The sequence below is a fragment of the Stegodyphus dumicola genome, chromosome 4, assembly GCF_044657685.1.
Source record: "Stegodyphus dumicola isolate Sdum_Otavi_A_Nest chromosome 4, ASM4465768v1".
NCBI lineage: Eukaryota > Metazoa > Arthropoda > Arachnida > Araneae > Eresidae > Stegodyphus > Stegodyphus dumicola.
Genome location: NC_140771.1, coordinates 177658243 through 177672256, shown reverse-complemented (window position 1 = coordinate 177672256; position 14014 = coordinate 177658243). Strand labels below are relative to the sequence as shown.

At 32.2% G+C, this 14014-nt stretch overlaps 1 protein-coding gene across 2 annotated transcripts in view; it reads left to right on the top strand.

Annotated features, from left to right (window-relative positions):
* Positions 1–8703: 8703 nt before the first annotated feature.
* LOC118195655 (neprilysin-2-like) overlaps positions 8704–14014 on the top strand; it is a 104927-nt gene continuing 99616 nt past the window's right edge. The window contains exons 1-2 of one of the 2 annotated variants that reach the window (XM_085814285.1): positions 8704–8803; positions 11151–11225. In XM_085814285.1, the coding sequence (XP_085670411.1) occupies positions 8758–8803; positions 11151–11225 (121 nt within the window). In that variant the 5' untranslated portion in view covers positions 8704–8757. The remainder of the gene's footprint in view (positions 8804–11150; positions 11226–14014) is intronic. The other variant, XM_035366982.2, reaches the window with a different exon arrangement.

The window sequence follows — 14014 nt, the reverse complement described above, 5'->3', positions numbered from 1 at the left end:
ATACCCAAATTAAAATGAAGAATAATAGGGACTGTTGTCAGCTAAAATTAGAAATTTGGTTTACATGATTAATTGTGTGCCAAGTGTAAACTTAAAAAGATGCTTTATGTTCTGCTCTGCAACTTTTGCTCTATTCAATATAACTATTACACTATAAACACTGAACGGAAGTATGATCACTCATGTTTTAAGCAAATCATTCTGTACTTTGGTAATTTAATTGGTATAATCAGTGAGCAAGTTATTCTTATTTTTGTAATTACAATTTTAAGTTTTTTAAATTACTGAGTTTAGTTCTGATAAGATCATAATTATACTTTAAGTTAGGATTGTATTACTTAACAAAGGATTGAAGAGCTGTTAGTCTGGGGAGCGATGCTTTTATAGAGGATAAGAAAAATTCCTCGCTTCATTGTTACACATGGGAAAAGCCACAAAAACTCCCATGCAACCAATCCGCTTATCAGGATTTGAAATTGATTTGAACTGTCAGTGTTTTTCAAATTTACCGATGCTAGATCAGGTAATAGTCAGATTTTAAGTAATGTTGTTTTATAGAAAATCTCAACGTGAAGAAATTTATATATCGTGGCGCAACGGCAGTACTTCCCAATGTCTGCTTCTACAATCTGCTTTCTATATTTATCCATTATTTTTAGAGGTAGAAGCCGGGTTAAGTCAGGTGAGATTCTCTAGCGATAAAATTTGTGGGAATGAAAGAGGCTTTTTATATAACCAGTTTACTTAGATCTATTGTTCTCAGTGGTAGTTCCTGAGTAATCTTTGTATTGCCTACCATATTTCTGCCATCAAATGTAAGTACTAAATCAAAGTAATGTTTTATGAGTGCTTTGAGTTGGCAATTGGATGTTGGAGGAGCATAGAATTAAACTATATATATATATTGGTTTTTCGTATATAATTTCAATGAATTAGTAATGCACTTTTATGAATTGCTTTAAAAAATTAAAAAACATCCGCTGACAGAATAAATGATAAAGTTAATATTTTTTGTTCAAATAATAATTCCAAATCCTCCTATTAAAGTAAAACACCGCATGAGATTGTTATCATGTAAAGAAAGAGAAATGAAATTCTTAGTTGAGAAATTTTTAATTATATATAAGTGGTATAGACAGATAGAGGACAAAATAATAGGAACACCTGTGAAATAATGCAAAATCTTTATTAATAGGGGGTTGGATCACCCTTTGACTGAAGTACAGATTGAATGCGACGTGGGAAAGATGCATAAACGTCATGGACAATATTTAAAGGAATATTAAGCCATTTCTCCTGCAGAGCGGTCTCTAATTCCGCAAGTCCGGATGGAGGTGGAAATCGGAACGAAGTTTGTACTCCAAATATGTCCATAAATGTTCAATAATATTCAACTCCGGAGACTGAGAGACCAAGCGAGATGTTCAATTGCATTGCCATGCTCTTCGAACCATTCTTGAACACACCTAGCAGTGTACATAGGGGCGTTGTCAAAAAAAGCGGTTGTCTTGAAAAAGCGGTTGCTTCGCAGGGATTACAGTCTGGACATGATCCCTTAGAATGCTTAGATAGTGATTGGATGTGATCCTCTCATGCAGAATAACAAGTGGTTCAAGACCGCGCCAAGATATCGCACCCCATACCACAATGGCGCCCCCCTCATGCTTCGCAGTCGGCAAGAGGCAGTCAGGATGAAACGCTTCTTTGGGCGTTCTCTGGACATAAACGCGTCCGGTCATCTGAAATAGGATGAATGGCTATTCATCTGACCATATTACCTGTTGCCACTGCTGTGGGGATCAGCTTTTGTGATCCCTGCACCATTGACGTCGCTTGAAAGCATTAGTTGCTTTCACCACGTGTTTACGAATTCCCACTCTGCCATAAATATTCGCAACATGAAGTTCCCTTTTGACAGTTTTTGCTGAAAAGGGGGATCCTGGAGATGACTCTTCATTTCGGATGTTATCTCGGATAACGATTGCTTGGGCTTTCGGGCTACTATGCGCTTCAAGATCCATCTATACCTATCAGCCACTGTTGTGCTTTGAAGACGTCGTCTTACCCTCTTTCGTGTACGCTGTCACAACGGCTTGCACACCCACAAGGTTTGATGTTTTCGTAACCGATGCTCCACTTAAACGCGCTCAAACTATCATTCCTCTTTGGAACTCCGACAGGTCTGACATTTCAACTCCTCCCAGACAGTTCGATCGAAACATGCAACGCAGGTGACTGCTGTTGAGAGACTGATACCTTCCTCTTCACGCTCACTAAGTGGCAGACTTCTGTTGCAGGTGGCGCGGCTGTACTGCAGGTGTGAAATACATCATACTTTTTCACAGGTGTTATCATTATTTTGTCCTCCATCTGTAAAATATAGTTCTAACAATGGAAACTTTGTGAGATTTGGAAAATTTTGTCATGTTAACACAAGAATTCATGATATATGTATCCATCGATCACCATTATTACTTCATTACATATAGTCTTTGTCACAATTATTGAGAAAAATTAAGAACTTCTTCACTTTGTAGTTAGCACCAATTTCGGAATCTTGTTCTGAACAACTTGAATCTTCATTCTGTGATTAACGGCTGCAACAAGAAGAGAGAGAATCATTGTTTGATAAAGTTGCCTTTTAATTTCACTTGTCAGATTTGATTTCTTTCCGTGCGAGGCATAAGTACTCATAAATGTACTCATTGCTTTACGTGTAAAGTATTTAGTATGCAGTTTAAGTGTTAATTTGTTGTTAAGAATTACATAAATATTTAGCTTCCTACTGGAAATGAATATGATTGAAATTCGATTATTAATAGATGAATTGCTCTTGTGACTTTCGTAAGAGATTGTTCAGCATTAAGATGTAATGATTTTCATTTACCACATTATACACGATTTATATGCAGTGTTAGTGGCAAGATGAAATTTGTCCAAGACATTTAGTCAGGATTACTGCACCGTCTTCATGTATAGCAATTTTACTATTTAGTGAATTCGAAAGATCATTGATGAGAGTCAGTTGCTCTAAAATAGAGTTATGCTACAGTCTTGGATTTATTAATTTCGAATAAAACAAATTAGAGTCAATACATTTTCGGAATGACCTGTTGCTTAAATAACTGAAATCCCATGCCGAAAAATGCCTGAAATCCCATCATAACCATTTGATATATTATTGATTCATGCCTGATATGGTCGGGGGCGTTTCCGATGTCCATGTAGCCTGTTGCAATAGTTTTTATTTGGCTAAATGCTTCAGAGATATATATTGTAATATATTAATTTAGACTAGGGGTCTTCATCGTTTCATGCCTGAGAGCCACATCAATAAATTCATAAAGATCCGCGGGCCACATATCTGTCAAAAAAAATAAAGAGTAATCTGAAAATTTATAAAACAAAAGAGGAGGCTTGTTTTATAAGATTGCAATTGATTCTAAGCGAAGAGACAGTGTTACAAATTTGTATATATATATATATATACGTTGGGTCCAAAACGTCAAATGGAAATCGAACAAAAATGTTCTGCAAATTTTTTTAACTATAAAAATAAAAGCGTAAAGGTGATTATACGGAACGATGTTTGTTACAAAATGCATTTACAATAAAAGAAAAAAAACTTACATGACTGGCTGGACATGGTAGTTACTTTAGTTTTAATGTGAAATTTGACATTGTTTTTGCTTGATTAAAGCTTTAATACCCTGTTTAATCTGTGTTGCTGCAATTCGTAAAGTTTCCTCCAAATGTCTGTCTGTCAGCCGTGTTCTTGTTTTTGAATTTAGGATTTTCATTTTAATAAAAAAACTGTTCACATATGTAGGTACTGCGAAAGATAGAAGACATTAAGAGTGCATGTTTACGAATTCCTGGATACTTGTCTTCGGTCACGCACTTCGAATAAAAATTAATTAATGTAGGATTTTCAAGAAACTTGCGTTTTACTGCAGTCACACTGTAAATCTATAAATTCTAATTGTAGTTCATGTGGAACACTTCCAACGTCTACAGAAAATGGCGAGAAGAACATTCTAATAAAAATTTCATTTTCGCAAAAATCGGAAAATCTGGTTTTGAAATCCTCTTTGAAATTTGAAGGGCATTATACATAATTATTTGAATTCCAATATTATAGAGTTCTTCGCACACTCCATTAGTTTTAGAAAAGTGAGTGGAATTCTTATTTAGCAACTGATTTTCCCACGGGATTAATTTTGTCTCAAAAGCTTTAACAAAGTAATAAAGATTATGAACAAGTAGATCTTTTCCCTGTAAGTGGTAGTTCAAATCATTGATATGACCTGTAATATCTGCAAGAAATGCAAAGTGTCTCAACCATTTCTCATCACCAAACTCATGAATAGATTTTCCTTTAGATTTCATGAATTGTTGAATTTCCCTCTTCAAAGGAAACAGACCCTGAAGCATCTTTCCTCAGCTCAACTAACGTACTTCTACGTAATACACAACATCACCAAATTCAGCTTCCAAATCACTCAAGAACTGTTGAAATTGCCTGGAATTAAGTCCTTAGACGGAATGAAATTAGCCACCTTTACAACAACATTCATCACATGTTCAAAGTTTGAGAATGACTTCTGCACAAATTTTTTTGGTGGCTGATGCAGTGGAAAGTCATCACAGTATTACTTTCACTTGCCTTCACATCAGATATGAGTAATGTTCTTACTCCTATTTTCTCTCCAGTCATAGACTTAGCACCATCCGTGGTTATAGCAGATATATTACTGAAGTCAACATTACATTTATCCAAAGTTTGTGTCAGATTCGAATACAGATCCATTCCTCGTATTGTACCTTTAAGTGCAACGACACTCGCTAATTCCTCTACTATTGTGAAGTCTCTATCAACGCCACGAATAAAAATGGCTACTTGTGGAGTATCTGTTGATTCACCCATCGCTACAGAATAAAACTAAAATTTTTTGCATTTGGATTTTAATTTATTGAATATATCTGTTGCGAGATCCTCTATGCGCCCCGCTACTGTCCCACCAGACAAGCTAATATTTGATATGACTTGAGCCTATGATAAGCAAAGCACATCAACTGCACTCTGAAGACATTCTTTTGCAAATTCTCCTTAAGTAAATGGTTATCCACGCTTAGCAATTTTTTCTGCTATCACGTAACTAACACGAACACTATTTTTAGATTCTTTATTCGCTGTGGTGTCAGGCTGCTGAAAGTCTGACACCATAGCGACCAAAGAAAGACTGCTGAAAATTTAGTTTTGATTTTAATTCACTTCGAAAATGACCTTCCAGTGCAGAATATTTCTCACTGTGCTTAGTATCATAATGTCTCTTAATGTTGTATTCCTCCACCACAGCTACACTGCCGTTGCAAATAAAGCAAACTGCCTAAAATTCGTCATTTTCAGAAAATGTTATCATAAATAATATCACGCATGTCAATAAAAATGTTTTAAATATCAAGAATAAGAGAAAATGTTTTTTTTTTTTTTTTTTTTTTTTTTTTCGAGGAAAAGCTGACAAGGCAATTTTTCTTGAAATCAAAATTTATTAAAATTCTTCAATTTTTCTTCAAATTCAAATGGGCGGACATTAAAATGCCTTCAGCGGGCCACTCGTGGCCCGCGGGCTACGGGTTGAAGACCCCTAATTTAGCCCAAGGTTGGACAAAAGCTGTGGGCCGCGTCTTGCCTTTCGATTGCTTAATATTTCCATCTTTTTTCCACCCGATTTTGTACACAAACTACCGAAATCAGCAGCACGATTTCTCATCTATTGTTACAGCGTATATGCCCATATATATATACGCATGACTAACCAGCGATTAACCAAAACTGAGAACACTAGGTCTACTAGATAACATACACATCCACCGAAGAATATAGTCCTATCATTCTTACAACTTTAATTTAGAAATTAAAAAATGACATATGAATAATGTGGTTATAAAATAACTAATGAGAAAAGAGAGCCTAAGGAAAGAATGTTTCACCTCTAAAGTTTGATTTGAAATGAAGCGTATATTGGCCAATCATTTGATGACCAATAGGAATAGATTCCATTTCTGACGTAATTGTAATTTTTTTAAATTGCCATTTTTTAAAAACTCTCTAACGGGAAGCGCTATTTCCCTCCTCCTATCGGGTTCTACAAGAAATCGCCTCAACCCATATGGGGCAGTAAAATAAAACCTTTTTCGGCCCGTAGTTAAAAGCAATTGCTTAACTCTAATCTATATCTTCTTATCATAATCTACGAGTAACAGACAGTCAGAAAGCAGAATAAAACCTGGGTGAAAGTTAAAGCAGATTCAAGCTCGAAACGTTTATACTGCAAATGCCGCACGTTTGGAACCTCAGCATGTAAAAAAAAATGAGATTTGCATTAAATGCATTATGTTATACTGACTGTAGATTTATCGTACTGTCAGTGAAGGATTAAGTGACATTTTTATTCATCCAGATGTCTGCAAATGTTGGAACACATACGTGTGCCATCTAATTCAATTCAATTCTAGTGTCTAATTCTTTAAATCAATATTTAATTGAAAAAATAACACAGATGTTTGTTATACAAAGTCCATAAATGGGTCATTCACTTCAGTAAAGAAAAAACTGAAATTCAAAAGAGAGATTTGACTGATTCGTCCTCTCTCACCTAATGCTCTCACGCGAATAAATGACTACAACTGCATTGTTGTCAGTCGACAAAGCGATATCGTACTTTAGATAATATGAGAGAAAATGATTTTTTTTCACTTATCGCTTCCACATTCGTGTGACAGAAAATCCTATTGTGTGCTAAGAAACAATGAGATCTTCAGCTATCTGTTTGTATCTTATATATAAATTATTATTCTGTGAGAGTATAGCTATGAGAACTTTTCATAAAATGTACAGCTCTTTGACGCTACTAAATCCCGAGAAGAAACAATAATCAGTTGAAAGCGTCTGCATTTTATACGTTTACGTTATTGATAATTAATTCAAATAATGTAATTGTTATCTTATTTTATAACTTCTATTTAATTTCTTTACGTTTTTTATCTGACAGAGCAAAAGTACATAATAAAACATTTCACTTTAATAATCAATATTCAACAAGAAAGTTTACTCTGGGAAACTTTAACCAATGTAATTAGGCGTGTTATCACTGAATTACAGGTCATAGTAAGAATATTCTAGTTTGATTCCATTTCAGAGATATTCGGGTTTCGCATTTCATGTGTGACATTAAATTATGGACTTTTTAGGTGTTTTTAGATTACGAAAAATTACATAGGAAGAAAGTGACACACTGTATGTAGACATCTGTAAGCAAATGATTAAACATTTTGATGCAATATTAAAGCAACCGAAGCAATACTTTCATTAATTAAACATCAGTAAGTAAAATGGTATATATTAATTTTTAGTTTAGAGTAGTAATCTTTTAATTGTTCAAACTTCCATTGTTTTTGTAGATTAAGCCACATAACTATAAAACAATTTTGCAACCCATAGCATCTAGACCAGCCCAGCCTGATAATATACTATGTAAGGTTATGTCGATTTAATATAAGCAAAATGTAACATTTCGACAAATAAGTGATTACATATCTTTTATTAGAAATATATGCCTCTATAAGCAGCTTATAATTAAACATCTGCAGACATCCTTGCAAAGATTGCAAAGAAATATTTTTCCAGAGTATTAGAAGTTTTAACAGTTCAACTGCCTTAATTCTTGATCACGATTATGATGGTAATCAGACCCAAATAACAAATGGTTTTTTTATCATTAATTGAAACTTTTTAATAAGTTAAAAAATTCTACAACTTGGTTTATTTAGTATTACCTAGTAATATATCTAAACTCCACTCAGCCCATATTTTGGCCGTCCGTTTTAAATTAAATGGGATTCTGTTACTCGTTTTATTCAGCCCCATACTACATGTTTTCAATCACTAAGAACTTGAAAGTATCATTTTTTGTACTGTTTAACCAATGTATTACTCTTTCCCAACGCAATTCACTTCTTCACAGTTATAGAAAAATAGTTATTCACAAATTTCTTTTCAACTACGATCTCGCTTATTTCCCTCAACAAGCAAAGAAAGGGATAAAATACTATAAAGTTCATTTATTGTGCTCAAATTACATGCTTAAATGCAGGCAGTTGTACACGTCGAACTTTATCTTCACATTTCACATTTATTTTTCAATATTGTATTTTACCAGATGTTTGTGCTAATTAGACGTTTAAGGATAGAGCTAGTTTTGGATGAGTTTGATTTAAATTATTTTACTTTTGTTGATTGTCTAATCAATTTTTTTCTTTCAATTTGAATTAATCTAATGGTAGATTAAGAAAAATCGCCGGAACAAAAGAATAATGCTACCCTCTCAACAAAGACATTATCCAATTTGTGTTAAGTTGGCAACTTTTTTTCTTTTTTTTAATTTTGCAAAACTTAACGTGAGGTTTACAATGTTTCTAAAAAAATTCTTTAGCAGATGGTATCGCTTCTGAATATCATTTTTTCATGTTTAGAGTGATCCAAAATTCAGGTTAAGTATTGTTCAATTACCATTGCAAGAGCTCTGTCAAACACAGATGTGACTTACAAAGATGTCACTCAAAGTCATTGCATTATGTATGGTATAAATGTACACGTGACCTAAACATACGTCATAGGAAGAGTTCATTTTGTAATATATAATAAAATCCTTTTCCTGAAAACTCATAATATTAAGAAGAAGGAGCTGTTTGAGAATGAATTTCTTAAGGAACGTCTGTTGCTGGCTGTTGCTTTTCCATTGTAAGTGAAATTTTTTAGTATTGAAATACAATGAAAAAGGTAATTAATAAAATTGTTTTGACTTAAAATAATCAGTATAAAGTGATACGGCCGTTAATTATCCCTGGTTGTTGACATACAAAAGCAGTAAGCAGAAAGTATGTACTGCTTGAAATTACCAGTTACAAAACCTCAACGTATTATAGGTTATATTTTGGGCTGGAAAAAGGAAACAAATATCTCGCCATATGCTCTGAAATAAGTCCGTTAATGTGTGACACGTCAGATGCATTAGTGTAGTGAGTTAAATCTCATAGTTAGAGCTGGAACACTGAGCAGCGAGATAACGATCAAGGCGGCAGAAATAGATAGATGCATGCGTGCATAAATATATAAAGGGGGGAAAAAAAAGACTAAATTTTTTGTAGGCAACTTCTTATGTATAAAAAATAATATTTAATCTTTCGTTTTTATTATTTTGCTTAATAAATTTCGGTTTACTTAATATTTGTTACTTATTATGAGCAATAATTTTTAAATTCCTTTGATGTGTACAGTTGTACCCCTATATGTTCCTTTAATTCAGTGACCAGTTCTCATTACTCCAACACGACTACCCCAAGATATGGACAATCAAAAACGGAGATCGGTTATCCAAATCGGATATTGTGCAGTACATATAGAAATTCCGATTACAATTTACTTTTCAACTATATAACTAATATGTGCGGTAACAATATTTTAAAATAAGCTGAAAAAAATATGTATCCACAGAAACGATGAATATGTCATACTTTTCTTAAAGTGTTTAAGGGGACTCAGTACCTTGTGAATGATTTTTCTTATTTAAGAACTTTCATCTACTTTTTATTAAATGGTTTTTTATTGAAAAGTTTTTGCAGTAGTTTGTTTTTTCAATATAAATTTTTTGAAGAAGAATTTAACAATTGAAATGTCTTTCTTCTCTACAGTTTTCAATGTTTTTGCCCAAAATTTTTTATTGTATTCATTACAGTGTTCTTAATAACTCTAAGGATCAATTTTTCAATCAATGGAATAATTTCTGACAAAAATAAAACCACTTTTTTGAGAAAAATTTTGAAAGAAATATGATCTCAATCACATTTTCACTACCAATAATTTTTTTTTTTAGTGTTTTGTAAAATCCATCCTTGTTTCCATTAAGTATATAATTTTAAACGAGCAGTAAAAATATTAAACAATTTAGTCCATACCTGTAGTATATGTTTTAGGAGTTTAAGTAAAAGGATTTATCGAAAAAATGCAAACTGTGAAAACGCAGTTTAAAGAATATAAACTGTATAAATGGTCATTTCAAATTTCTTAAAAATTTTATTACTGAATTTCAATACACACACACACACACACACACACACATATATATATATATTAAAAAACAGTGCTTTTCAGTTGGTGCTATTATATAAACTAGTGCTATTGTGCAAATATGAGTTACAAGCTTTTATTTAAAATTTATCTGGCCAGAAAGATTGCCCCCCCCCCAAAAAAAAATCTCATAAAATGAGAGTAGAACGTTTCTTTACTTTTTTTTTTTTTTTTTTTTTTGTGAAACACGTTCAAAACAATTTTAATACATGAATTAATTATAATATACTCTCTGAAACATTTATAATCAATATTAAAACATTTATAGTTAATATTGCTAACACTAATTTGTCGTTTTGTTCATTTTTTTAAAAAGCAAAGTTTGAAATTTTAACAGACATAACACATTTTATTTAACATCATTCAGTAGCGTATGTGATCTCTTCTCTTCTTTTAACTATTCGTTCTCGTATATGAATTGCATTTTAAATTTATTTAAACTTTGGTTTTTTAACTGAAAGTTATTATTTTAATTACGCGATGCCTGAAAAAAATAAAAATTGTAAAATTAGACAGGATATTGCATTTTCGCATTCATCTGTTAACTGCTGCAATGCATACAGTACCATATTTTCTGTTAAATTAAGTTGAAGATCTAGAAAAATAAATAGCGTTTTAAGTTTGTTTTATCGTTGCTAGAGACTATTTTAGATTTACTTTAAATATGAAATTTTGAACCATACATATTAGTAATCAAGCTAGGGAGCTGTAATGTAATCAGATTTAATTTTTAACCTTTATCTGTACACTACAAAGCACTACGATAGAAAAGGATCTCCTTTACCGGCTGTCCATATCTGACGACATTGCAAAGGGAGTTTTTCATCATTCTTCACAACGAATCCAAACAGACTGACTGATAATGGATATTCATCTGTATTATTATTATTACTATTATTATAATTAGGCATATATATGTGCAAATAAATCATTAATAAGCGTGAGAAATATTTATTTACAGGTATATGCATGACGACTGATGGTAATGCAAACCCAGTATCCTATTCCTGCGTGACAAACGATTGTTACAAAGCAGGTAATATTTTAATTTTCACATATGTTTGGTTTTCTTGATAGTTCAGATAAGGACACCTTGTTTCTTTTCGACAGACTATTTAAATTGTCATATTTCCAATATTAATACCAGTATCCAAGAAGCTAATTAACTATACGTAAGTCCGCATAAAACGTATAGAAATATATAAGTGCAGCTGAAGCCTAGCAGAAGTACTTTGTTGCAAAACGAAACATGCAGAATACTTTTCAATGTCAGTTTGAATAAAAATGATAAAATTTTAAATATTTAGAAACTTATAAACCTATGACATTCTCAGTGGGAGTCAGTACAAATAAATTACAACATATGTGTATAAATCCCCAATCCTTCTTACAAAGCTTTGCATATAAAATTACTAAAAAATATAAAAATTAAAATGTAAATTATAGGGAATGTTGATTTGCATAATATCAACAGAAGGATTTTTATATTAAATATTGTTAATAACTTTTATAAAAAATAGAGCATTTGTATGAGATAAAAAATATTGCAATCCCCTAAAAAGTGGAAGAATTATATTGCTGATGTCTCTTTTGTTATTCATTTTATTTCAGAGTGATAAAAGCAACGTCAAGTTGGCAAACGCCTGGCCCTTCGTGATCGAACAAAATTGCCTTTCATTACTAAATATAAAGTCTTGTTAGTCAAATGAAAAGATGGTGGCGCAATATTCACGGATATCCTGCTTCTAACTGATATTGAGACAACCATGAGCAAACATTCCAAACTAATAGTTATAAGATCTCTGAAGATGCTTGTAGAAATTGCTGTTTTTCAGTATCTAGAAATGAGAAAGATCTTGAAGCTGTGCTGCTCGTTAAAGTGGTCCATTCCGAAACTTTCAAAATGCTAACAATAGAGTTTTAGATTGGAACATTTCGTAACGGAGGGGATCTAGCACAATCATGCAAAGCTCATGCGATGCTTTTATGACTTTGAAGTAAAATAAATTATAACAGATATTATCGATAGAATTTTATTTACTGAGGAATAAAAGTATTTTATTCTTTCTAAATGTTATACTTGAAAAAAAAAAAAAAAAAAAAAAAAAAAACGCTTTTTTAAGTATTTAATAAGGATTTCTTCTTTATCCATCCTATTAATGACACTAAATCAAACTATATATTCCAGCATAAATTACTGTATAGGATAAAAACAATGATAATTAAATACAGTAAAATATTTCTTGATGTTCACCTCTCCAAAACAACTATTTCCTAAAGTGAACAGCATTTCTTACAACATAAGTAAACACCAGAATCGAAAATCGCCTTTCTAAGGCTAACATATTACTTAATTATTATGAATTAATTTATTCTAAATTAGATATATGGTATTATAGCTTTAAGAATGACCCATCTAAAAGTCGTTCTCGGCCTTAAATCTGGGAGTGATTGGTTATTTCATTGCTGCTGGTCTCCAGAATTAAAGTTAGAAACATAATGCTTTGCAATAATTTAAGGTAGCTTCTACTTGTATTTAAAAAACATTGATGTTATACGCAATTTGAGCTGTAAATGTAATGTAAGCATGTTGTGATCGTTGTAAGATTAAAAAAGATACATTACATACATAAAAAGATCTGTGAAATGCTCAATTAAAATGAGCATTTACAATTTTTTGAGAATGAACTCAGATGGTGAATAGCCAGCAGGCTTTGGACTGTGCGTCTAAAGACACGTATTATTTCGAATGTTGCTATCCAAATTATAGCACAAATTTAAGTCTACAAGTATCACCATCGGGAAGAAGTACTAAAAATCCCTTCCAAAATCCACAACATTTGAGGAAGATCTCTATACGTGGCATTAAATGCAGAATGCTATAGAAAAAGGAGGCTCTCCAGAAACATATGCTAGAGAGTATTTTGAAGTCTTCGCTGTAGTCTCTGATAAGAAGCTTAACACAGAAGGTTTATTCTAGCGACCAGGGTTGCATATCCTCTTCAAGAAATTGTAGAAGAAACTGTCTTTAACAGTACCAAGTTAACTTGTAGAGTCATTTAAATTTTCGAAGCAAGAAACATAAAACATTTGCTAAGTCCTTGCTGTGATTTGAACTTCCAATACTTCCAATTGTACATAAAGTCACAAAGTTAAGAGGGAGAAACTCACAGGACGCGCTTCCAATTACACCATGAAGGCACAGAATCAGGAGGGAGAAAATGCCTTACATACTATTCTTAGGCAAAGCAAAATGGGGCTATATCTTCTTTAGCGAGATGCTTAGTGAAATGATTTTTAAAAAGTCGCCATTTGAAAAATCCTGGATCAGCAATTCATCTTTCCAAAATAATGCTTTACGTTTTCATAAAGAATCTGTATACTTTGTTAATACTTTGAAATTTTTAGCAACAAATTCCTCCCCGAGTTATAAATTGCAACGTATGTTTTTTTTTCCAATTGCTTTTTACTTAACAATGATTTTGTTTTCCTGAAATTTGTTGAATTGACTACATCATTTTAAAGAAATAATTTCAAATAAATACAACTTGTAATATTTGAAAAATAGTGGCCAAAATAATTTAAAAACTAAAATTAATTTAAAGCAACAAGTTTTAGACTTTGAATCCCATCTTCATGTTTGTTAAAAGTTATGTCGTCTATTATAAAGAAATATGTAGAAAAAGCCTTATTTTAAATATACAAGGTTAATATTTGATGAAATTTCTTCGAGTAAAATTCGCTAATATTCGAGGATCCTTGCATCATATCGTTAAATTACCTGCTTTTCTTTAGCTAGTGTTCGTCTTTATTTGCTATTAACAC